The sequence below is a fragment of the Lactuca serriola genome, chromosome 1 (assembly GCF_051521515.1).
Source record: "Lactuca serriola cultivar US96UC23 chromosome 1, Lser_US96UC23_V15, whole genome shotgun sequence".
Taxonomy (NCBI): domain Eukaryota; kingdom Viridiplantae; phylum Streptophyta; class Magnoliopsida; order Asterales; family Asteraceae; genus Lactuca; species Lactuca serriola.
The window spans coordinates 105,023,950-105,051,436 of NC_136408.1; the positions used below are offsets into that span (position 1 = coordinate 105,023,950).

Below are 27,487 nucleotides of genomic sequence, written 5' to 3' on the forward strand. Positions count from 1 at the left end.
ATGAACAAAAGTAAGACGTGTCTTCTACGTACTCCGTCTTCGCCAAAAGGATCATCGGGTACCTGTCTAATGCGGAACTGAGAATACAAGCATTTTAAAAATAAGCATAAAGCTGGTGAGTTCATAAGCGGTTTTGTTTTCTGAAAATGTACGAGTTTCCTTTCGGTTTCTGAAAAAGTTACGACCCAAGAAAATCCCATATTTTCTTTGATGTAAAGTTTAGTTATCTGTTATGTTACACGGTTCTGGTTACATTCACTTGTTATCGCAGGAAAATCCCATATTTTCCTAAAAGTTGACTACCGATCTGAAATGTAATGTGAAAGATGTATACTGAAAACCTGGTTATCTTTGTGAAGTGTATGTTAGTTTTAACACGTATATAAAACTAATAACTATAAAGTAAACTAGTTACTAAACCCATTATTACTAAAAAGTAAATCTCTGTTATCCAAATTGCGAGTTCCATAGCCATACGATAGACTAAATATGGCAATAAGTAGTCCATCTCACTTTATGACTTTCGTCACCCTTGAACTCTTTTGGTTTGGCTGTAGCTACCAGCCAGGTGCGGGGTAATCAGCCCCGTATAGATCTATACACTCAAGTCACGCTCCCTATTTAAGAGATTCTGGTTACAGGGGCGGTCCTCCACTTGCGTATCTCTGTGGAGTGTTCTCCGAGGACGTGTCTCCAATTTATAGGAATAACAAATTTACTAGTAATAATACAGAAAGATCAAATGACGATCCTCCATGCGTATCTTTGTGGAGTGTTACACAAATTTCAAGTTATGTATTGTTATTGTATGTAAAAGAATGTATTATGTTTCTATTATGGGTAAGTGTAACTAAAACATAGCCCATGTCTCTCATTCCTTCCAATTTCTTTGAAATAACTTAGTCAAGTTTTTTTTAAAAACTAATGATAGAAATATAAAAGTATGTCGGTAACTTGTGTTGGAGAAGACAGAATCAGTAACTTGCCAGAGCACTTGATAGACTCAATCTTAGAGTGGGTCCCATATGAAGACGTTGTAAGGACAAGCATTATATTAAAAATGTGGAGGCACATATGGGCCAACATGAAGGAGCTGATTTTTGATGAGCAAATCTCGAAAAAGTTTGCACAAAAAGGAGTTTTTGGTCATAATGACTTTAGGAGTGTCATAAACGAAGTCTTAACTCTTCACAAAGGTCCAATCTTGAAATTTCATCTCTATATACCAAACATGTTTCTTAAAATCTTCAAGGAAGGCGATCAGTGGATGCAATTATTATCAAGAAAAGGTGTCACAGAACTCATGCTTACCAATTCAAATGGATGCTATAAAATTCCTTCTCATATATTTTCTTGTCAAGAATTAAGAAAGTTGAAACTTGACAGATATTTCTTCAATCCACCACTTGAGTTTGAAGGAATTCTCAGTCTTGAAGTACTTATTCTAAAGTATGTTGTTTTTGAAAAAAACTTATTTGGAACTCAGATCAGCTTACCATAGCTAAAGAAGTTTTTGTTTTATGCATGTATAAATCTTCATAATTTCAACATCCTAGCTGCAAAACTCCAGATTTTGAGTTTCGTCTTCTGTGGTGATGCTTTGTGGCTCCTTCAGTTGTTAAACACTCTATTCCTCCTTTACTTGCCTTACTATCCTTACTGTGGTTGGTATATCTTTCAAAACTCTCACAACAGATTTATAACGAGTCAAAGGAATTAATTTGGGCACTGTGTTAAGTAACTTGCCCAAACACTACCAAAAATACATATATTAGCAACGACATCAATAGCGGCGACATGGCTCTTTAGCAGCGACATATCAATTTGTCGTCGCTAAAGGTACAAGTCGCCGCTATTGGTGTCGTCATTAAAGGGCCATGACACGGATCCACGTTTTCACGTTCCGGTAAGCTAGAGCCTTTCGATCATGTTTCTAATCCAACGACTGGGGTACTCATGGAACGCACAAAACCAACACCTGCGATACAAGTCGCCGCTAAAGACCTAACCCTGTCGCCGCTAAATGTCGAATAAATGACGCGACAGTAATTCCCTCCGAAGTGTCGCCACTATTGATAAAACTTGCTGCTAAAGCCCCTTGTGTCGTCGGTAAAGGTGTCGCCGCTAAAGGTCGATGCAATTAACCCAAAATTATCGACTCCCTTTTCCTTTTATTCTTTTGTTCGCTTCCATCTGCTGCTGTGTTTTTTTTCATCTACTTCGTCGATTCGCAAGCATCCCCATCGGGCAAAGTATAGATTAAGGAATTCTGCCCACATAGAAGAAGATACCTACGGGCAAAGTAGAGATACATCGGTGATGATGAATTTCCGGCAACTAAGACTAATCTCTGGCAATAGTACATATTTCCAGCTTAGTTTCCTTTCCCTTTTCTCTTGTAACATCAATTTTTAGCTTATTTTAGTGATTAGTTGCAAAAAAATGTCAATTTTAGTTTTCGGTTGAGTTTCCACCACCGGCCACTACCGCTGCAACATTTCTTTGATTTCCGCCACCACATGTTCTATTTACTTTTATTTATTGTGAAATTTGAGTTTAATTGCAAAATATGTGTAGTTGTATCAATTATGTGAAATTTGGCATACATGTGTATATTTGATATACGTATGTGAATTTATGTAAGTTTGGTGTACATATGTCAATGTATGTGTGTTTGTTCTATATATGGTATATGAATGTGACATTTATGTATTTGGTATAAGTAGGATGTTATTATCTATATATGTGAAAGTATGTGTATTTGGTATAAGTAAGATGTTATTATGTGTGTTTCGTATATATGTGGTATATGCATGTAGGGATGGAAATGGGGCGGGGTTGACCATCCATGTCCCCGTCCCCGAGTGTCTAACCTCGTCCTCATACCCATCCCCATCCCTAATGGATGTAGGGAATCAAATCCCCTCCCCTTTGTATTTTGGGCTTTTCCCCAGCCTATCCCCGGCCCATCCACAACCCATCCCCAATTTTTTCAACATAATAAACTCAACTTATAAAAAAAACCAAGTTTAATAAGTGATAAAAACATTATGCCATAATCAGATTTTGTTTACATCAATCATAAAGTTTAACAAACTTCAAAACGAAAAGTGATGATTTGGTATACAGATCGTCAAACAAAGTGACGATTGATGAATTCTTGGAATTGGGAACATAGTTTGGTATATGGACTCTATCTCTGATTGTCTAATATATATCAATTCATTTTATTGGACTTAATTCAAATTCAATAAATGATCATTATACCAATACTATATATATATATATATATATATATATATATATATATATATATGGGTAAATTGAATATATACCTAACAACCTTATATAAGCTTAGGTACCTAACCACATTATTCTACATTGTTTTGCATTATATTTCCATTGCAATCGTCTAAGGTTCTTAAACTTCAACCCTTAACTTGATTTACTTCCAAGATTTTCAGATATTCACCATTATATTCTTCCCAACACCATTTCATTTGTAACGGTCGTCTATGAAGCCCACCAGGGGGTCCCCGATAGAAAGACGTCATTTAAAGGAAGATAATGGTGAAAGTCCAAAGATTTTGGAAGCAATCAAGTTATGAGGTTGAATTTTAAGAACTTTGGGTAATTACAATGCAAATATGATACAAAATTATGTAGTATGATGTGGTTAGGTACCTAAGCTTATATAAGGTTGTCAGGTGTATTCACTTTACCCATATATATATATATATATATATATATATATATATATATATATATATATATATATAGGTTTAGGTTCTATGGAAAACAAAAAAAACCCTAAAAATCATAAAAATGCATAAAAAATACTTAGAGATCACATTTTTGTCTTTGAATTTTTTTATAAAAAATCGTAGGTTTTTGTTAAAATTCAAAAAAAAAAAATCAATTTTTTTATTTTTTTTATTATTTTATTTTATAAAAACAATTTTTTTTTTCAAAATTTTTTTCTCCGATTTTATATAAAAAGCTGAAATTTTTTCAAAAAAAAAGTTTTGTGATCTCTAAGTATTTTTTTTTGTGCATTTTTATGATTTTTAGGGTTTTTTGTTTTCCAAATAACCATTCCCTATATATATATATATATATATATATATATATATATATATAGTCATCAAAGCGGGGGCAGGGCGGGTTGGGGAGTGTTATACCCGGCCCCGGCCCCATCCCCAGTTTTAGCATAATGGGGAACCTCAGCCCCTTATCCGATACCCGTTTTAGTGGGGAATACATGTCCTCAATTGGGGCGGGTCAACCGGGTTCCCCACCGGGTCGGGTGAAATTTCCATCCCTATATGTATGTGAAAGTTTGTGTATTTGGTATAAGTAGGATGTTATTGTGTTTGTATGTGAATGTATGTGTATTTGGTGTATATATGGTATGTGTATGTAAAGGTATGTGTATTTGGTATAAGTAGGATGTTAATTATGACTGGTTTTTACTTAGTTAACTTTTTTTGTAGACAAAGTTTGATTTGGATCGGATGTACCAGGATCCAGATGCTCCTATGTTGTTAGAGAGTTTTGAAGCAGCTTGGTTAAAAGGTTATCAAGAGCGTAAAGATGATGTAAAAGAATTTTTTTGGAAGTCGGAGGGAATGAGGATATCCCGAGAGCATTAACCACCACCTCTCCAAATGATCTGGATGTTGATAATTGGAAGAAAACAATTGAGTATTTCCAAAAGGAGGAACACAAAGTTGCTTCAGAAAGGAACAAAAAAGTGTGTCAAATGCAAACGACGGTGAATCGTGGGGGGTTGTATCACAAGGTAACTTACGATACATGTAACATAAACATATAAATATAAATACAATTAGACAACCAAAGCAACCACTCAAGTAACATAAATATATAAATATAAATACAATATGCAGTGAGTATATGTATTCCAAATGTGTATAACAGCCAAATTTAAATTACTTGTGAAGCTTTCCTACTCTAGAAAAATTAAGTGAGAAAACTGATCAAAGCTGAAAAATTAAGTGATGGATTTATAAACAGCCGAACCAATTTTATTACCTGCCTTAATGCCCATTCGATCAATTTTCCAAAAAAAAAAACATATAGTTCATTATTGGTCTAATTTCAGTATACGAAGAATAACTATCGTAAGCTGTAATATTTAATTCGTGATGGATGTTATAACTTGAGTAGGATCTTGTTTTCATGACATATGTCAAGATATGGAATTAAAAACATTCCTACTCAAGGTATAACAAACACCACCAATTAAATATTACAGCTTACGATAGTTGCTCTTGGTATATTGAAATTGGACCAATCATGAACTATATATATATATATATATATATATATATATATATATATATATATATATATATATACAGAGAGAGAGAGAGAGAGGTGTTGACTGTGTAATGGTGGTGGTTCGTGGTTTTTACATAGAGACAAAGGAGAAGATTTGTAGATATTTGATAGTGGCTGATGTGCACAAAAGTACCCACTAAATTTAATATTTATAACCTAACAGACTTAGACTAACTATGCACCTATAGGTAGTGTACCTAGTCAGATTATAGTATAGGTTGGGTAAGTCAGGTGTCGATCACAGGGAACGGTGTTACTAATTACTTTACCTGTTATCAAATTAACCTAATTATTAACAAGTTTAAAAAGGGTTTTTATCTGATTTTACAAGATCAGACTAACATAACTCAAATTCAATCAATAACTAAAAATACTCTTATCTAGTTCGAATCCACTTCGTCCTTATGGATAGCTAATAATTATGGATTATCAAGTTGGTTATTATTATATTAGTAATTTAAGTCTAAAATTTACCAATAATTAATTAATTCATGTAAAACTATGTATGGTCACACACAATTAAACACAGAACCAATTATGATTATGAATATGCTATGAAAGATTTATTATGCAAACACAATTGTGGTCATAATCTATGTTCTCTAGCACAGCTAAATTAATTACTTCAATTACTAACAAAGATTTTGGTCCATCGTAGCTCTAGCAATTCAAAGTTCACTAAATTACTAGGTTGTCAAGTTCATGCAGTTAATGGTCACTAAGCTACACAGAACATGAATTTGAGCAGCTAAAGCAACAAACATAAGCATGCTAGGTAACAATAAATCAAACACAAGCAATTCACCAACTAAATAAATCCATGTAAAATTAAGCTATTCATAAGTTAGAAGCTTCATCTAGCCAGACAAGAGTAGCTAGATTCAACTGCTCATAATAGCAACTAACAAACAAACACAAACTAAATAAGCAAACATGTTCATAAGTATCAAATAAGTAAACTAATTATGAACGTCTACTCTTTTGGTGTTGAAACCCTTTTCCAGAACCTTTCTTCTGCTAAAAATCGCCTTTTGGAAAATTAACTTTTTGCAGGTTTTATCCCACAAAAAGGATCGATTAACCTAAGGCAAATAAATAAATAATAAACTAAGTCGTTCCCCGGCAACGACGCCAAAAACTTGATGTCCACAAAAGTACCCACTAAATTTAATATTTATAACCTAATAGACTTGGACTAACTATGCACCTATAAGCAGTGTACCTAGTCAGATTATAGTATAGCTTGGGTAAGTCGGGTGTCGATCACAGAGAACGGTGTTACTAATTATTTTACTTGCTATCAAATTAGCCTAATTAACAAGTTTAAAAAGGGTTTTTATTTGATTTTACAAGATCAGACTAACATAACTCAAATTCAATCAATAACTAAAAATACTCTTATCTTGTTCGAATCCACTTCATTCTTCTGGCTAGATAATATTTATGGATTATCAAGTTGGTTATTATTATATTAGTAATTTAAGTCTAAAATTTAGCAATAATTAATTAATTAATGTAAAACTATGTATAGTCACACACAATTAAACACAAAACCAATTATGATTATGAATATGTTGTGTAAGATTTATTATGCAAACACAATTATGGTCATAATATATGCTCTCTAGCACACCTAAATTAATTACTTCAATTACTAACTGTAATAGCCCGAATTCCCAGGTATCTTTTATGCTTTCAATTTTTGGTGTTTTGAGAGGAGACTCGGCGAGTTGGAGCTCAGACTCGCCGAGTAGGATCGCGATTCTGGACGCGGGATTCGCCTGGATTCGCCGAGTCCAGGATATGGACTCGGCGAGTCCGTGCTGTTTAATGAAACCCTAATTTCTCGGGTTTGGGACCTATTTAAAGGGCCTTATGGCCGTCATTTGTGCTCACCAGTCCCTTGAGTGAAACCCTAATCGAGTGTGAGCGTTTGGAGCAAAGTAGGAGGCCATTAGTGATCTTGGGGGTGTCATTTTGCAAGGAAAGGGAAAATCAGCTAAGGGGAAAGCAAGAGGAGCCATATTCTGAGAGTTTGGAGTCCAGAGCATCACTATTGTGGTAATACCTTCGAGCTATCCTCTTCTATGTTGATGTTTACATTGATTTAGGGTTTATTGAACCCTTTTGTGGCTAGATCTAGTGCTCCTTGGTCCCTTAAGCGATTTAGACCATAGATCTGGACCCTTAGGGATCCAGAGTGTCCCTTTGCCCAAGCTTTTTGGGAATCAATGGAGGTTTTGGATTGGAATCCTTATGCCTTAGGTCAAATCGCTATTTATGAGCCATGGGGTGTGTTATGTGCACCAAGATAGGGGCTTTACGTGGTGAATCAGTCTAGGAAGGCCAGATCTATGAATTGATGGAACAGATCTGACCTTAGAAGCGAGTTTGAGTGATTGCATGGCATGGGCTCGCCGAGTCCGATGAGCAGACTCGGCGAGTAGCTTGAAGATTTCCCTTAGATCGGCCAGTGAGTGGTCCAGTCGAGTCATGGGTTGACTCAGTGAGTCAGGGCGAGTTAGGAAGGGTGGTCAAGTGGACCGAGTCGAGCTGGGACTCGCCGACTTGTTCTTGGGACTCGGTGAGTTGAGTTGGGTTGGCCCCACGATTCTGCCAGGTGGAACTCGTCGAGTCAGGGGGAGTACTCGACATGTAAAAAAGGAATCCTAGAGAGTTGGTGAAAACGTCTAGACTCGTCGAGTTGCCCTTGTGCACTCGCCGAGTCCGGGCAAAGTTGACCATTGACCATTGACCAGAGTTGACCTGTGTTGACTTTGTAGGGATAGTCAGCCTTAGAGATAAAAAGTGTTAATTAGAGACATATGATGTTATAGGAGGAGTAGAGCTCGGAGGATCGAGCACGAGGGATTTCCAGGATTCGTGAGATACCGAGATACGCGAGGTGAGTCTTCTCACTATACTTTACCTTGAGTAGGTAACCAGAGTTATGTGACAGAGTATTTGTATGTTATGTATGTTATAGGTTATACTGCATTATTTCTATGTGATATATGTTGTGCATGTTTACAAAGTTGGAACCGGAAGGTTCCTAGAGTTAGAGCCTGAGGGTTCACAGAGTTGGGTGCACGGACCCATAGAGTTATAGCCTCGAGTGGCTAATATGTGTTTTTTTGTGTGGTATTTTGGGGAACTCACTAAGCTTCGTGCTTACAGTGTTAGTGTTGTTGTTTCAGGTACTAGCGATGACCGTGGGAAGGCACTGGCTTGATCTGTACACACGCAGGGGACTTTTGATATATTTATGTGATCTTGGGATTTGTATGATACGGAATGAAATTTTAAACTTAATGTTTTATGAAATTAAATGAGAAATGTTTTTATATTTGCGAAAAATTATTTTGAAAATTCACGGTGTTACAAGTTGGTATCAGAGCCTTGGTTTGAGGGATTCGAGTACACCTTCGGGCGTATTTGAACTCAAACTGAGTATTTGAGATGTATTTTCAAAAAGAGTAAAACATTTTTGAAAAACACAGAGCAAGAGATGTGTGTACGATCAGTCACCGCCCGAACGGTGATTTCCCAAAATACCTTTATATTATGTGATATTGATATTGATATGATGTATCTGCATGCTAGAGTAGGCTAGGTAATGCTATTAGGACTAGAGTGGCCTGATTTGTGATGCCTTAGCCTAGGGAGAGGTGAGCTGCTATGAGATGCTTGAGAGTGAGTAGGTAGCAGCGAGGGGCTTATGAGAGATCTATTAGAGAGTGGTCTACGTATGATAGAGTACTTGAGACTTGGGATCCGAAGAGGAGGACTTGGAGTGTATTCTGGTGCGGTGCGGATAGTAGTATTGGGCCCGTACTACTGGAAGCACCGGAGCGGTGTGTAGCCCAAGTAAGAATCTTTGGAATACCAAGAATCAAGGAGGGAAGAGTTGGTGAGTGTGAGTATGCTCGTGTGGATTCTAATTTATCGTATGTTGTATTTCAGAGGTAGATCATGGTGAGGACACGTTTGATGCCCGAGAGCAGTGGTACCAGTGAGGAGGAGATCCGCCGGATCATCCAGGAGGACGTGGTTGCGGCCATCAGGGCAGAGATACCGGAGATGTTTGGGTCTATAAAGACCACACTGATTGAGACGTTTGATGAGCGTTATGCCGCTCTTTCTGAGGCTACTGCTGCAGCACCTACCGCATCGATTGTTGCTGCGAGGCCGCAGGGTGGTGATGCGTTGCTGTTCCGCGAGTTCAGCAACACAAAACCACCAGAGTTTGATGGGACTCAGGATCCGGTGGCAGCTATGAGGTGGATATCTGATATTGAGGGGTGTTTCTTCACTTGCTCGTCTCCTGAGCATTTGAAGGTTCGGTTCGCACTGAACCAGCTTCGCTTGGGAGCGAAGGACTGGTGGAAGTTTGTGACGGCACATTATTCGCCTACTGAGCTTTCTGCGGTGACCTGGGAGAGGTTCACTACCATGTTCCGGGATGAGTATGTTCCCCAGGTGGAGAGGGAGCGTTTGGCACAGGAGTTTCTGACCCTCAATCAGGGTACTGAGTCAGTTACAGCGATCACGAGGATGTTCCATGAGAGGGCGATGTTCTGCCCTGAGCACGTGTCCACTGAGCAGGCACGTATGAGCCGCATCTTGAGCATTTTGAGGCGGGATATTCGGGAGTTCGCTGCGAACTCCTCGTACTGGACATTTGCTAAGCTTCAGGCAAATGCCCGGATGAGGGAGATTAAGCTTGAGACTCAGGCCAGGGAGGAGGCGGAGTCTCAGGGGAGGGATCGGCGACCGGCACAGTCTCAGCTGGCAGCCAAGCGGGCCAAGCCCGCTGATCCCAAACCAGGGAGCCAGAAGAGCCGCACTTGCAGGAAGTGCGGCAAGGGTCATGATGGAGTCTACCGAGCGGGATCTTGCTACAAATGTGGCAAGGAGGGGCATATGGCCAAGGACTGCCCCAAGGGGTTTGCAGTGTGTTTTCACTGCAACCAGACCGGACACCGGAAGGCCGAGTGTCCGCAGTTGCGCGGAGCATCTCAGGGATCTGCTCCTACCGCCATCAGAGCTACAGAGAGTCGGCCTGTGAAGGCCGAGGCGCCGAGAGCTCGAGGGAGAGCTTTCCAGCTGACTGCGGAGGAGGTCCGCGCTGCGCCCGATGTTGTGGCTGGTATGTTTCCTTTCATGTATTTATTTTGATGTTGAGATATTATGCTTATACTATGTTATGCGTAGGTACTTTCCTTGTGAACTCTGTACCTGCTTTAGTGTTATTTGACTCGGGTGCGAGTCGGTCTTTTGTATCTTTGGCCTTTAGTCAGCATATCAGTGTTAGTCGTGAGGCATTGAGTCGGCCTCTGAGAGTTTCCATAGCTGATGATAGAGTGATTTGTGCCACGAAGGTTCTCCGGGGATGTGTGTTAGAGATTTTCGGGGTTGAGTTTCCGATTGATCTGATTCCTATTGCGATGGGTGATGTCTGTGTCATTGTGGGCATGGACTGGTTGAGCCGATTCGGCGCGGTTATCGACTGTGAGCGTTAGCTGGTGACCATACGAAACCCTAGTGGAGGAGTTCTTTTAGTGTACGGCGAGGGTACACGTTCAGGATCAGCTTTTTGATCAGCCGCTAGGGCGAGCCAGTGTTTACAGCAGGGCTGTAAGGGTTTTGTGGCGTATGTGATGGATACGCGAGCGACTTCCGAGAGACCGAGTTCAGTTGAGGAGGTACCGGTGGTGCGTGAGTTTCCAGATGTTTTTCCCGAGGAGTTGCCGGGTGTGCCTCCTGTGAGGCAAGTGGAGTTTGGTATTGATTTGGTTCCGAGGGCTGCGCCTATCGCTAAGGTGCCTTATCGTCTTGCACCTCCAGAGATGCAAGAGTTATCCTCGTAGCTTCAGGAGTTGCTGGGGAAGGGATTTATTCGGCCGAGCAGCTCGCCATGGGGAGCACCTATTCTGTTCGTCAAGAAGAAGGATGGTTCACACCGGATGTGCATTGACTACCGGGAGTTGAACAAGCTGACGGTCAAGAACCGTTACCCGTTACCGAGGATCGACGATTTATTCGACTAGTTGCAGGGAGCATCTTGGTTCTCCAAGATTGACTTGAGGTCGGGATATCATCAGGTGAGAGTGCGGGATGAGGACGTCCAGAAGACAGCGTTCAGGACACGATATGGGCATTATGAGTTTGTGGTGATGCCTTTTGGGCTCACCAATGCCCCGTCTGTGTTCATAGATCTCATGAACAGGGTATGTAGGCCGATGTTGGATCGGTCGGTGATTGTATTTATCGATGACATTCTGGTGTATTCGAGATCTAGAAAGCAGCATGAGGAACATTTGAGGGAGGTCCTTGGGGTTTTGAGATCGGAGAAGCTTTATGCAAAGTTCTCCAAGTGTGATTTCTGGTTGCGGGAGGTCCAGTTCCTTGGACATCTTGTTAATCAGGAAGGGATATTGGTCGACCCGGCCAAGGTTGAGGCGGTGATGAGTTGGGAGGTGCCAAAGTCACCCTCTGAGATCAGGAGTTTCCTTGGGTTGGCAGGGTATTATCGGATATTTATCAAGGATTTCTCCAAGATCGCAGTGCCACTCACCAGATTGACCCGAAAGGGTGTTGCATTCTCATGGGGTCCCGAGCAGCAGACCTCCTTTGAGACACTTCGCCAAAGGTTGTGCGAGGCCCCGGTATTAGCTCTCCCGGGAGGGATGGAGGATTTTGTAGTATATTGTGATGCATCGATTTTGGGGCTGGGTGCGGTGTTGATGCAGAGGGGACATGTGATAGCATATGCATCGAGGCAGCTGAAGCCTCATGAGACGAGATATCCCACGCATGATCTAAAGTTGGGGGCAGTAGTGTTCGCCCTCAAGATTTGGCGTCACTACTTGTATGGGGTTCGGTGTACGATATACACGGACCATAAGAGTTTGAAGTACTTGATGGATCAGCCCAACCTAAATATGCGGCAGAGGAGGTGGTTGGATGTGGTCAAGGATTATGATTATGAGATCCTGTACCACCCGGGCAAGGCCAATATGGTAGCCGATGCGTTGAGCCGCAGGGCGGAGAGCACTCCACTACGAGATGTATGTTTGAGATTGACCGTGATAGCTCCGGTATTGGATTCCATTCGTGGGGCACAGGCCGAGGCTGTGCAACCGGAGATGCAGAAGAGGGAACGGGTCGTTGGTTTGGTTTCAGAGTTCGTTACGGATGGTCGAGGGCTTATGACTTTTCAGGGTCGGATTTGGGTACCGTTTGTGGGCGGTACGCGTACTACTTTGATGGAAGAGGCTCATCGGTCGAAATTTTCGATCCATCCCGGGGCTACGAAGATGTATTTGGATTTGAGGAAAGAGTATTGGTGGCCCTGTATGAAGAGGGACGTCGCCTGGTTTGTTGAGAGATGCTTGACCTGCCGCAGGGTTAAGGCCGAGCACCAGAGACCGCATGGCAAGTTGCAGCCATTGGAGGTTCCCGAGTGGAAGTGGGAACAGATCACTATGGATTTCATCACCAAATTGACGAGGACTGCCAGAGGAGTTGATGCAATTTGGGTGATTGTGGATAGGTTGACGAAGAGCGCTCACTTCCTTGCCATCAGTGAGAGTTCTTCAGCGGAGAAGTTGGCGGAGGTATATGTGAGAGAAGTGGTATCTCGGCATGGGGTGCCGATCTCGATTGTTTCGGACCGCGATGTGCGTTTCACTTCCAGATTCTGGAAGAAATTTCATGAGGAGTTAGGTACTAGATTGCATTTTAGTACCGCATATCATCCCCAGACAGACGGTCAGAGTGAGCGGACGATTCAGACGCTTGAGGACATGCTTCGAGCATGTGTGTTGGATTTCGGGGGTAGCTGGGATGCGTATTTACCCTTAGCAGAGTTTTCCTACAACAACAGCCATCATTCGAGCATTGGTATGCCACCCTTTGAGCTGTTGTATGGTAGGAGGTGTCGGACCCCCATTTGTTGGGGAGAGGTTGGGCAGCGAGTGATGGGTAGTACAGAGATCGTGCTTCAGATGACAGAGCAGATTCAGCAGGTCAGACAGAGGTTATTGACCGCCCAGAACCGACAAAAGAGTTATGCGGACAGATGTCGATCCGAGCTTGAGTTTCAGGTCGGCGATCTCGTTCTCCTGAAGGTCTCTCCTTGGAAAGGAGTGATTCGATTCAGGAAGAGGGGCAAATTGGGGCCCCGATATATTGGACCATTCCGTGTGATTGCGAGGGTAGGCCGGGTAGCCTATCGTTTGGATTTACCAGCAGAGTTAGGGCAGATTCACGACACTTTTCATGTGTCGCAGCTGAGAAAGTGTATAGCCGATGAGTCGGCAGTGGTTCCATTAGAGGATATTCAGGTGGATGCGAGCCTGAATTATGCCGAGAGGCCGGTGGCCATCAGAGATCGTCAGATCAAGGTTCTGAGGAACAAGGAGGTACCCTTGGTGTTGGTTCAGTGGCAACATCGGAAGGGATCAGAAATGACCTGGGAGTCAGAGCGTGAGATGCGTGAGCAGCATCCGGAGCTATTTATAGAGCGAGACTTCGAGGGCGAAGTCTAGTTCTAGTGGGAGAGAGTTGTAACAGCCCGAATTCCCAGGTATCTTTTATGCTTTCAATTTTTGGTGTTTTGAGAGGGGACTCGGCGAGTTGGAGCTCAGACTCGCCGAGTAGGATCGCGATTCTGGACGCGGGATTCGCCTGGACTCGGCGAGTCCAGGATATGGACTCGGCGAGTCCAGGATATGAACTCGGCGAGTCCGCGCTGTTTAATGAAACCCTAATTTCTCGGGTTTGGGACCTATTTAAAGGGCCTTATGGCCGTCATTTGTGCTCACCAGTCCCTTGAGTGAAATCCTAATCGAGTGTGAGCGTTTGGAGCAAAGTAGGAGGCCATTAGTGATCTTGGGGGTGTCATTTTGCAAGGAAAGGGAAAATCAGCTAAGGGGAAAGCAAGAGGAGCCATCTTCTGAGAGTTTGGAGTCCAGAGCATCACTATTGTGGTAATACCTTCGAGCTATCCTCTTCTATGTTGATGTTTACATTGATTTAGGGTTTATTGAACCCTTTTGTGGCTAGATCTAGTGCTCCTTTGGTCCCTTAAGCGATTTAGACCATAGATCTGGACCCTTGGGGGTCCAGAGTGTCCCTTTGCCCAAGCTTTTTGGGAATCAATGGAGGTTTTGGATTGGAATCCTTATGCCTTAGGTCAAATCGCTATTTATGAACCATGGGGTGTGTTATGTGCGCCAAGATAGGGGCTTTACGTGGTGAATCAGTCTAGGAAGGCCAGATCTATGAATTGATGGAACAGATCTGACCTTAGAAGCGAGTTTGAGTGATTGCATGGCATGGGCTCGCCGAGTTCGATGAGCAGACTCGGCGAGTAGCTTGAAGATTTCCCTTAGATCGGCCAGTGAGTGGTCCAGTCGAGTCATGGGTTGACTCAGTGAGTCAGGGCGAGTTAGGAAGGGTGGTCAAGTGGACTGAGTCGAGCTGGGACTCGCCGAGTTGTTCTTGAGACTCGGTGAGTTGAGTCGGGGTGGCCCCGCGATTCTGCCAGTTGGAACTCGTCGAGTCAGGGGGAGTACTCGACGTGTAAAAAGGGAATCCTAGAGAGTTGGTGAAAACGTCTAGATTCGCCGAGTTGCCCTTGTGCATTCACCGAGTCCGGGCAAAGTTGACCGTTGACCGTTGACCAGAGTTGACCTGTGTTGACTTTGTAGGGATAGTCAGGCTTAGAGATAAAAAGTGTTAATTAGAGACATATGATGTTATAGGAGGAGTAGAGCTCGGAGGATCGAGCACGAGGGATTTCCAGGATTCGTGAGATACCGAGATACGTGAGGTGAGTCTTCTCACTATACTTTACCTTGAGTAGGTAACCAGAGTTATGTGACAGAGTATTTGTATGTTATGTATCTTATAGGTTGTACTGCATTATTTCTATGTGATATATGCTGTGCATGTTTACAGAGTTGGAACCGGAAGGTTCCTAGAGTTAGAGCCTGAGGGTTCACAGAGTTGGGTGCACGGACCCATAGAGTTATAGCCTCGAGTGGCTAATATGTGTTTTTTTGTGTGGTATTTTGGGGAACTCACTAAGCTTCGTGCTTACAGTGTTAGTGTTGTTGTTTCAGGTACTAGCGATGACCGTGGGAAGGCGCCGGCTTGATCTGTACACACGCAGGGGACTTTTGATATATTTATGTGATCTTGGGATTTGTATGATACGGATTGAAAATTTAAACTTAATGTTTTATGAAATTAAATGAGAAATGTTTTTATATTTGCGAAAAATTATTTTGAAAATTCACGGTGTTACACTAACTAAGATTTTGGTTGATCCTAGCTCTAGCAATTCAATGTTCACTAATTTATTAGGTTATCAAGTTCTTGTAGTTAATGGTCACTAAGCTACACAGAACATGAATTTGAGCAACTAAAGCAACAAAAATAAGCATGCTAGGTAACAGTAAATCAAACACATGCAATTCACCAACTAAATAAATCCATGTAAAATTAAGTTATTCATAAGTTTGAAGCTTCATCTAGCCAGACAAGAGCAGCTAGATTCAGCTGCTCATAATAGCAACTAACAAACAAACACAAACTAAATAAGCAAACATGTTCATAAGTATCAAATAAGTAAACTAATTATGAACCTCTATTCTTTTGGTGTTGAAACCCGTTTTCCAGAACCTTTCATCTGTTAAAAATTGCCTTATGGAACCTCTTTCTTCAGCCAAAAGTTTTTCAAGTCGTAATGGAGGAGGGTATTTATACATTCTGATAATTCACATCTCACGTCGTGAGAAATAATGTCTCACGTCGTGAGTTCGGATATATCCGTGTTATGCAAGGACTCCTCCTCCCGGACGCTTATCTTCTTGAAATCTCCACTCACGTCGTGAGTTATCAAATACTCACGTCGTGAGCACATATTTTTGCTGATTTTTTCATTCTTCTTTTCTTCAAGCCTCCAAAGTTCCATGTCTTGTCAGTTTCAGTCCCTATCTTCGAAAATGCTCCTATTTGCCTGCAAAATATAATTTTAGCTTATAAGTACCATTATTCTATGCAAATAACCAAAATATTAATAAAAATGTAAATCAATATTGCCTAAAAATATGTATAAATATGGCAATATCAGTGGCATTCGGGGTTCTTCTATAGTGGTCGGGCTTCGAGATTTTGTAAAAGTTATAGTGGAGCCGACATAGGTTGATGGGGAATGGGAAGTAAGTTGGCATTAGGTATTGTAAATGATGGTGGTAAACAATAGTGATGGTGATGATGATGGTATCGATGGCAGATGGTGGGACTAGTCGGCGACGCTGAAAGCAGGGCATATGGGTAGTGATCGGCGGTTGGAATAGCATAGTAGTGGAGCAAGAGGTGGAGAACGGTGTATTATGGCTTTTTTGTGGTTGTCAAGGGAGCGTGAGGTCGGAGGTGATGGGTTATATAAATAGTGAACATAGCATTAAAGTGCGGGGGAAAGGTCATATATAGTGGGGGAGGTTGTTAGACGGGATAGGGGATGGCGACTTAGTCAAGTCCCAACGAGATTTAGAATGTATGTTGACCCATGCATAAAAAGTTTGTACATATAGCAATAAGGTTTGTACGACTTAGAATTCGGCATTTGACTAAATATGTTTTATAAGGTATTATATATATATATATATATATATATATATATATATATATATATATATATATATAGACACATATATAGTAGACGTAGTCTCACGCGTTGCGCAAGTTTGCAATCATACAGTTAAAATAGCTATTTTGAAAATTTTAAAATTTTAAAATATGTTCGAAATTACTTTTTTAACCATGGGTTTTAGTTACTATATATATAATCCTAATTTACGAAATAAAAATTATATTATACATATGTAAACTTAATTTAGAAAATAGTAAAAGAAAATTTAGGTTTTTCTTAGTATATAATATATTCCAAACGCAACTTAAACTTCTTGTTTTATAATATTATACATTATAATTATTTTTATAATATTTAATTTTTCTTGAAATATTTTAAAAAACTTTGCTTTTATCAAATAAATTGCAAATATTGTCTCGTTGGTTTGCTAAAAATTTTGTTTGCCGTCTAGCTGGTTTAAAAATTATTGTTTTCGTATTTTATTGCAAATTTTTAATTTCATTAATTATTTTTATTAATGGCGATTGTTATCATATAAAAAGAAACGAAGACTTTAATATAAAAAATAAATACAACCTAATTTTATTCTTTTGCTTCTAAACATACTACCATATGAATTACTACTTATTTCTCATGTTATAACAAACAATATTAAACCGAGAATTAGAAATTATTCATTAGTATTTGGGTTTGTTAGTGAATTAACAACTACAGTTCGTAAATAAGACTAACAATTTCTAATATATATATATATATATATATATATATATATATATATATATATATATATATATATATATATATAATATAATATAATAATAATAATAATAATAATAATAATAATAATAATAATAATAATAATAATAATAATAATAGCTTATGCAAACTCATGAAGGAATTATAGAACAAAATGGATATAAATAAAATTTGAACTACAAAATTTTTGGACCAATATATATTATATTAGTTGAACTTACAATTTCATAAAAGAAGACCATGTGAACAATAAGAAAAAATATCAAAAAATACATTAACTTATACAAATTAAGATCTTTGATTACCATGATTACATCTTTCTCATTTTACACAAAAAACATGCATCCAGTGGAGGTTTGTGTATTCTTATTTATCGTTCTCTCCATCTTATTCTACAAATTCTATAAATATGTTCTACATAAAAGCTATATCAATTAACGACAACTAAGTACCATAAATGAGAGAACTTTTGATTTTTAGTAACTAATTAGTTGAAAGTTAATATATATAAGTTGAAAACTCTTTAGTGGTAGTGTAGTGATTAATTACTTGAAAGTTTTGTTGGAGTTTCAAATCAATATACTTTAAGAAAAATGGCTATATTAAACCATATTAACTTTGAACGACTATATATATATATATATATATATATATATATATATATATATATATATATATATATATATATATATATATATATATACTAGGCGAACGCCCGCGCATTGCGCAGCAAAACATACATAGTTGAAATTTTTATAAATATATGTTTTATTAATTATAACAATAACGTTGTTGTTAAATCTTATATAATAATTCGTATACTAAATTGATATTATATACTGATTGTTGTGAATTATATGCTAATATATACATCTGTTATAACGATATAATCTCAATCGTTTGAATGACCTCTACCAGCGAGTTACTCATGAATAAAGTTAAATATAATATATGGTTTAATTTTATATATAGTTGTTATTGTTAATTAATTTTTTGAAATTTATTTGGTTAACATTTTAAATTCTATTATTATAATTATTTAAAACATTAAACGTTGTTTTTTTTCAAAGTAACAATATAATCATTTGTATATAGTTATTTTTAACTATTGCTATTATAAGTTATTTTAAGTTACTTAGTTGAAAATTTTTAACGATTATAAATATAACTTTACGAAATATTTTTGTGACATTGATATTACAATTTTTTTGCATTTAACACTATAATTTATCACTTTTAACTATTTACAAAATATTCTTTGAATTTTTTAAGTAGAACTGAAATTTATATTTATGTTGATATTGTAATGTTATATTTAAAATAACAATTTATGTATTTTGTCCAAACTGTTTAAAAGTTGTAACTTTAATCTGATAATGGTTTACATAAAACAACATATTAAATGTCATAAATTAAGTATAATATGTTAAAAATTAAATACATAACCTTACAAGTAGAAGTAAATATATTATTTCAATATTGAAATTTAGTTTATTTATGATTACCCTTAAGGTTTGATATTTATTTAACCTTATTAACCAACTTATAACCATTATTAAAAAGACCCTACAATTTATCACTTTTAACTATTTACAAAATATTCTTTGGGTTGTTTGAGTTAAACTAAATTTCATTTTAAGTTGACAATGTAATGTTATATTTAAATTTATAGTTTAAGTATTTTATACAAATTGTTCAAAAATTGTAGCTTTAAAATGATAATGGTTTACATCCAACAATATATTAAAACTAATAAATTAAGTATAAAATGTTAAAAGTTAAAAAACATAACTTTATATAACCTTATTAACCAACTTATAATCATTATTAGAAAGAAATTGAAAAGTCATGGTAGTTTCAATTGAATGCGGTAAAAGGAAAAGTGCATGGGAGTTTCAAATGAATGTGGTGAAAGGAAAAATGTCTCCATTATAAGTATATAATGATGATAATGATAATGATAATGATAATGATAATGATGATTATTCACCAACTTATAATCATTATTAGAAAGACACTACAATTTATCACTTTTAACTATTTACAAAATATTCTTTGGGTTGTTTAAGTTAAACTAAATTTCATTTTAAGTTGACAATGTAATGTTATATTTAAATTAATAATTTAAGTAATTTATACAAATTGTTCAAAAATTGTAGTTTTAAAATGATAATGGTTTACATCCAACAATATATTAAAACTAATAAATTAAGTATAATATATTAAATGTTAAAAAACATAACTTTATATAACCTTATTAACCAACTTATAATCATTATTAGTAAGAAATTGAATAGTCATGAGAGTTTCAAATGAATGTGGTGAAAGGAAAAATGCCTTCTTTATAAGTATAATAGTTGTGAAACCCATATATTATACGGGTTAATTAAAACATAATGTTAAACATGAGCGATTAGATGAAAAGTTTATTTTGAATTTGAAATATGTAATAAGTGAAAATTATGAAAAAAAAAACGTGCAAAAAATAAATTAATTAAAATTATGGGTTTAATTGTTAGACCCGTGTACTAAACGAGTTATTATAATAAAATGTTAAATACAAATGTTTAAAGTGTAAATTTATTTGAAATTTAAATTGAAATTTCAAATTTGAAATCAATAGTTATTATAGTAGGTTTAATTTATGAAAACTAAATTAATGATATAGTGGAAATGAATAATGAAGTAATTGACAAGTGGAAACTAAATATATTTCAAAATTATGACAAAATGACATGTGGTCAAATAAATGATAGAATGACAACTGGCAATAACATTTTCATTTATTAGGGTAGATTAAACACAATTGTTTAAAGTCTAAATTTATTTGAAATTTAAATTGAAATTTCAAATTTGAAATCAATAGTTATTATAGTAGGTTTAATTTATGGAAACTAAATTAATGATATAGTGGAAATGAATAATGAAGTAATTGACAAGTGAAAAATAAATATATTTCAAAATTATGACAAAATGACATGTGGCCAAATAAATGAGAGAATGACAAGTGGCAATAACATTTTCATTTATTAGGGTAGACTAGGTGTAACCTTGTGCGTTGCATAAGAATGCATTTAAGTGGTTAAAATAATTATAGGAAAAAATAGAAATATGTTGAAATTTACGTTTTTGTCATGTTTTGGGCATCAACCGAATTATCAAATAACATAAAAATCCATCACTTTATATTTTGATACTATCTAATATAGTCCATACCTTATAAACTTTACTTTTACTTTTATAATATCCAATATATGTTATAAGTTTTTGTAAAAAATTAATATAACCTACTTTTCTTATGCCCGATAATATTTTTTTAAATAAAATAAGAAATAAGTTGTTTTCAATGAGCTATTACTAAACAATATTGAACTAATAAACTTTGTATTATATTATTTATATTACACCAAAACATCCAAAATTTTGTATATGAACTTTCAAATATTAAACACTGAAATTAAGAATAAAGTCATACAAAATATATCATTATACATAAATGTCATCAAAAGTTTTAAATAAGTCGATTACTAAATATGATATTTAATTTTAATTATATATTTTGCAAGGTGTACGTTTGACTTTATGTTGATGCGCCGAGAATCCTCTTCCTTAATTTGTACCTAAAAAATTAAGGTGAATAGGAATATAAAATAGATATTACTAAGCATTAATATAAATAATTAAAAAAGAGTATGTTGATCGTCTACCACCGGTTAAAGACAACATTCCTCTCTAGTGGTATCGATTCCTATGTGAAATTGAAGTAGTCATTCTATATACACCGTGTTTTCTAATTACATAAACAAATATGAGTAACCAAACATAAAAATGTTGTCTTTATGTAGGAAAAATATTTTAGTTAAGTAACAAATTAAATAATATAAGCTTAAGAGTTAGGAGTTTCAAAACATTAATATTTTTATTAATCAATCAATTAAGTAACACATATTGAAATTTTTACAATTATTATTAAAAAGCATTTGCAATATTAGATTTTAAATGAATTTTGGTTGAAGTGTTTTGACCACTATTATAATATATATATATATATATATATATATATATATATATATATATATATATATATATATATATAGAGAGAGAGAGAGAGAGAGAGAAAGAGTGAGATAGAAAGTATATTTTAAGTGTTAAATCATAATTAAAAAAACTTCTGAGTTGCATTAGTTTAAAAAGAGGGTTTCAAATGAATGTGGTTTGAGGAAGTTAAAAAAGGGTGTTTCAAATGCATGAGATTCAAGAAAAAATGCTAGTTTTATAAGTATGTATGATAATGATAATGATATATATATATATATATATATATATATATATATTAGTTATTGGTTTATTTTCCTAGAATACATCGCAAAACAGTAATGTGTTCGAACCTACTTTAGCCTCCTCAAAACCATTAATTATGTATCATTACTCCATACAATGAAAATTCAACATTATAACCTTTCAAGGACACATCACAATTTTTCATACGATTTTCTACTATTTATTACGAATATTTTAAAACAACATATCATAGCATGCAACTCAATCTTGACAAGTTTGTGAATATCACATTTATCAACCTAATTAAAGCCATTTTCAGGCTTAGGTCAAATCTAATGAAATTTACTATAATCAATTTCTGAACCTTGGGTATGGGTTTCAGGTCCAAAATACTTTCCATGAATTATTTATAATGTTACTAAGAACAAGACATAATATTGATTCTCTCAACCACATTTTAACACTAGGGTTAGGGTTTTCGATCCAACACCTAACCCTATTGACTAGGGTTCATCCCCATATGAACACATAATGTCTCTACATCTGTAATACACTCAATAATGAAGAAATATTACCTAGGCCATTGAGATTGAATGCTACAAACAAGGCTTGTACCAAACATAATTTCCATAAACCTTCCTAAAACTTCTACCTTGTTTGAAAACCGGTAACTCTAACTCCAGAAAGAGAAATTGAAATACCTCCGGTCAAAACTTTCATTTGTTTCGTAGGAACCTTCAGTTAAAATTTCTTGAAGATCCAAATGTTTGATCTTCGTGGATCGTCCAAACAATACTGTAAGGTCTTCAAACACAAGAATTCTAGAAATTTTCTTTTTGGAGTGAACTCTTACTCATCAAGGATTGCAATTCTAGGGTTTGGGGTTGCCCCTAGAACAAAAATAATGATGAAAGATAGGTCATTCTCGTTTTGAAACCATAAAGGGAATTTATTTTGGCAAATTTGACGCAAATGGTCCCTAAGTTCCATGAAGTCTAATAATTTAAGTTTCAAACATGCCCTTTCAACCCCTCCTCTCCATTTCTATTTCAGTTTAGGTTATTTTGGTGTTTCCTTCGTTTTTAAAATTAAAATAATTAAATTAAATAATAAAACTACATAAATATTAACATACCGGAAAAAAATGAGATGTACACATCTTTCTTTTCGTCGACCCTGAAAAGTCACAAAGACTCCGTCAAATCCCTAATACTTCACCTCTAACACTCAACACCACACCCACATCGATTTTGAAAATCTTCTACTTTGCCAAATGAAACCGAGATTTTGTAGGTTGATAAACCATAAATTTTGCAACATGAAAAACCAAATTTCCTACCAAAACTAAATCCACCATTAAAGAGAGATTAAAATCAAACCAAAATTAAGACCAACATCTTGAGTGTCAGGATCAAACTTAACAGTGAGAAAATAGAGGATCAAGAATAGGAAATTTGTTACCTCCGTCGCTTCATTTATGTCTCTGGCAAAATCTGTTGATTCTCCCACATACCTTCAAAATTTGCGTTTTAGCTTCCATTCTAAGTTCCCATAAAAAATTATCGGAATTGGTCGTCGATGGGGTGGTGTCTCTCTCTCTCTCTCTCTCTCTCTCTCTCTCTCTCTCGAAAAGTGTTAGCGTTCTCTCGTCGGAAAAAGGGTTTGGGGAAATTTGTTAAAATGTAAAAGGAAAGGGTGGGTGGGAATAAAATGTGGACTTGGGGGGGGGGGGATGTTTTAATTTTTTTTTTCTATTATTTTTTTAATTTAGAAATGACAAACAGAAGTAATACAAATTTTACTTGTATGTTTGATAGGACCAAAGATGCAATAAATTACTCCAAACCATAAGAACCATCCGTGTAGTTGACTCGAAAAGATTAAAAAATTATAAAAAGAAAAAAAATTCACACTCAAATTCATCATTCTATAAAAATAAACAACCAAAAATTAGATTAGACGTTTTAAGGACAATCTACTATAATAAATGAAGATAATTTTGCCACATGTCAATCTTTAATGAGTTTTGACACTTGTCATTTTGTAATATTTTTAAAATAAATAATATTCACATGTCAATTTATAGCTTTTTTCAATTTTTAAAATTAAAAAGCCATATAATACTTATACATAAAAGCCATATAATACTTATATATATATATATATATATATATATATATATATATATATATATATATATATATATATATATATATATATTATCAAATTTAATAAATATTATACTAAATTGCAATTAATATGTTTCTTCATTTATTATTTCAAAATTTTATTTTAAAAAATACTTATTATTTACATTTTTAATATTTTATTTTCTTTACTCAACCCATGTAAAATAAAACCACAAGAACATGGGTGTAAAACCAAAAAAGAACTTAATTTGCAACTTTTACTATACATCAGGGCCATCTATGGTAAATAACTAAATATACTCTCTATTTAATTTAGGGCCGTGGGCAGTAAAGAGTAAACCCTAACTCTGTGTCATTTTACCGCAGATGATCGGCAGAGGGTAAGATGGGTAGGTACTGCATTAAAGCGTTATCCTTCATGTTTATTTATTTATTTATTTTTCCTTTGAAAGTCGTATGGGAGATCTCGATATCCTTTTACTGCTATATGAACTTATTTGAGAGATTGTGTTTGAATCATGATGTTTATGATTGCTTTGTACATTCAAGTTGAATACGTAAACTCTATTTTGGGATTTCATTTTTTGTGATTTATCAAGTTATCACGTATCATTGGATCACAGAAATGAAGATACTGATTAAATGATTGTTAAGAAATTGTATCCGCTAAATGCTATAAAAAACAGAGGTGAACCATAAAAATCAGGGCATGCTGTTAGGGCTATTTTGGATGAAAGAGAGTGAAAGGGCATTCATGTCTTTTTGAACAAACAACAAGTCAATGTCCCTTTGTTACTCTTCTTGCATTTGATATGATATATGCAGCCCCTACCATATTTCTGGTCCATTGCTAGTTTCTGTGGCCCTCTTGTTAAAACATTATCTTCTTTAAGAAACTTGGATTATCATCTAATAAGGTTACAAAATACTAATTTTTGAGTTACATTTCCTAAAAAATGCTTACAGTTATTAAATTATATGCACTTCAAATAAAACAATTTCTCTCTCATGAGTTATGTTACCACACCCAAAACCTCCTTTGATAATAAAAGGATACTAAGAAGAGTATCAGAAATGTCAACTTGTTCTGTGTTTCTTATTGATTTCCATTTTTCTTGGAATAACCAAGTCCCCTTTTTATTTCTGAATCTAATGACAGAATTATAAAAGGAGTTCTGTAACTTGTATTGGAGAAGATAGAATCAATAACTTGCCAGAGGACTTGGTAGACTCAATTTTAGAGCGGGTCCCATTTGAAGATGCTGTAAGGACAAGCATTATATCTAAAACATGGAGGTATAGATGGACAGAAATACGTGCTCTGGTTTTTGATAAGAAGTTTTCAAAGAAATTTGCAAAAAATGAAGCTTTTGGTCATAATGAGTTTATAAAGATCATAAACCAAGTCTTGACCCTTCACAAAGGTCCTATCTTGAAATTTCATCACCATATACCAAACATGTCTGTTGATAGCTTCCAAGAAGTCGATCAATGGATGCTACTCTTATCAAGAAATGGAGTCAAGGAACTCATTCTTACTAGTTCAAATCAACATTATGAACTTCCTTCTTATGTGTTTTATTGTCTTGAGTTGACAAAGTTGGAACTGGAAAATTGTTTTTTTAAGCCACCACTTGAGTTTGAAGGATTTCTCAACATTGAAAAACTTCTTCTGAAGGATATTGATTTTGGGGCTAACTTGTGTGGAACTAAGATCAACCTACCACAGCTAAAAACGTTGTCCCTGTATTCATGCACAAATGTCTACAATTTCAACATCAAGGCTACAAAACTGAGGAATTTAACTGTCATTGCTTATCCTGATGCCATGTTCGCCACATTGTTAAGTAACTTGACCAAAATTCGTTTTTTTTATATCGATGCTCAGTTCCTCAAGGTATAATTCTCAAAAAGAGTTTGCACAAAGATGTACTACTATTTATCTCAAATGTGGTTCTCATGCTAGTTAGGCAAGTTAAAATCTAACTTTCACCTCATAGATGTTTACTGCAGAAAATATTCCAAAGTGGTTTCCGCATCCAGTTAATAGCTTAAGGCATTTGTGGTTCGGAAAATTTCAATTTGGGGACTTGGATCAGCTTCATGGTGCTCTTTGTTTGCTTCGGAACTCACCAAATCTTAAAACACTGACTATGAACTTGGAGATGGTAAAGTGTGTGTGTGTGTCTCTCTCTCTCTCTCTCTCTCTCTCTCTATATATATATATATATATATATATATATATATATATATATATATATATATATATATATAGCAAAAACTGAACCGAAAACCGAAAAACCAAAAAAAACCGACATAACAAAAACCGAAAAACCGAAACCAAAGCAATAACCGATAGTTTAGGTTTGAATTTTACAAAAACCGAAAAATAACGGTTTGGTTCGGTTTTGATGTATAAACCCGCCCATAAAAACCGAACCGACCCACATATATTCTTTATATTATGATTTAAGTTTTTAGTTTTAGACTTTACATTTTATCTCTTTAATACTTTATGTTTATTTTCAACAAACTATTAATGGTGTTAAACTTTGATCTTTTGAACACTTTTATGTTTTTATAATACTAGAATTCGCACTCTTATTTTAGTATATTTAAAGTAGATATAATACTATTTATCGCAACGTATTTTCACTAGGTTTGAACCCAAAAACTAGAAAAAAAAAACAGGAGCTTATAAACCCACGGTTTAAAACCGAAAACCCATAAACCCAACCCGGAAAACCGAAAAACCGACCCATGCAAAAACCGAACCTATATGGTTTTAAAAACCGAAAAACTGACTTTCTACGGTTTGGTTTGGTTTTAGCCAAAAACCGACCCAAACCGACCCATGCTCATCCCTATATATATATATATATATATATATATATATATATATATATATATATATATATATATATATATATATTGGTTATACGATACACGAGTTGGAAGCTAAAGTGTGGTTGAATTTTTTATGCTATTTTAGGAGCCTCAAGCTGACATCGGGCCTGCGTCAAGTATTTTGAAATCTCCAAACTCCTTGGACTATAAATTGTGTCGACTGACAACTGTGGAGATAAGATATTTAGAAGGATCAAAACCGGAACTGCTTTTTATAAAGCTTCTTCTTGCTCATTCCCCTTCTCTCCAGAAGTTTACCATTAAAATAAGTAGAGCTTCTAATGTTCAAAAAAGACTTGAAATTGCGATGAAAATTATGCAGTTCCCTCGAGCCTCCACAAAAGCAAAAATGTTCTACCAATTGTAG

At 35.8% G+C, this 27,487-nt stretch overlaps 1 protein-coding gene across 1 annotated transcript; it reads left to right on the forward strand.

Annotated features, from left to right (window-relative positions):
* The first annotated feature begins 4,213 nt into the window (after positions 1-4,213).
* Positions 4,214-27,487, forward strand: LOC145059805 (F-box/FBD/LRR-repeat protein At1g13570-like). The gene is made up of 6 exons (XM_079007590.1): positions 4,214-4,327; positions 4,494-4,575; positions 4,620-4,801; positions 25,373-26,110; positions 26,214-26,381; positions 27,206-27,487. The coding sequence occupies exons 1-6, from the start codon at positions 4,214-4,216 to the stop codon at positions 27,485-27,487; spliced, it is 1,566 nt and encodes a 521-aa protein (XP_078863716.1).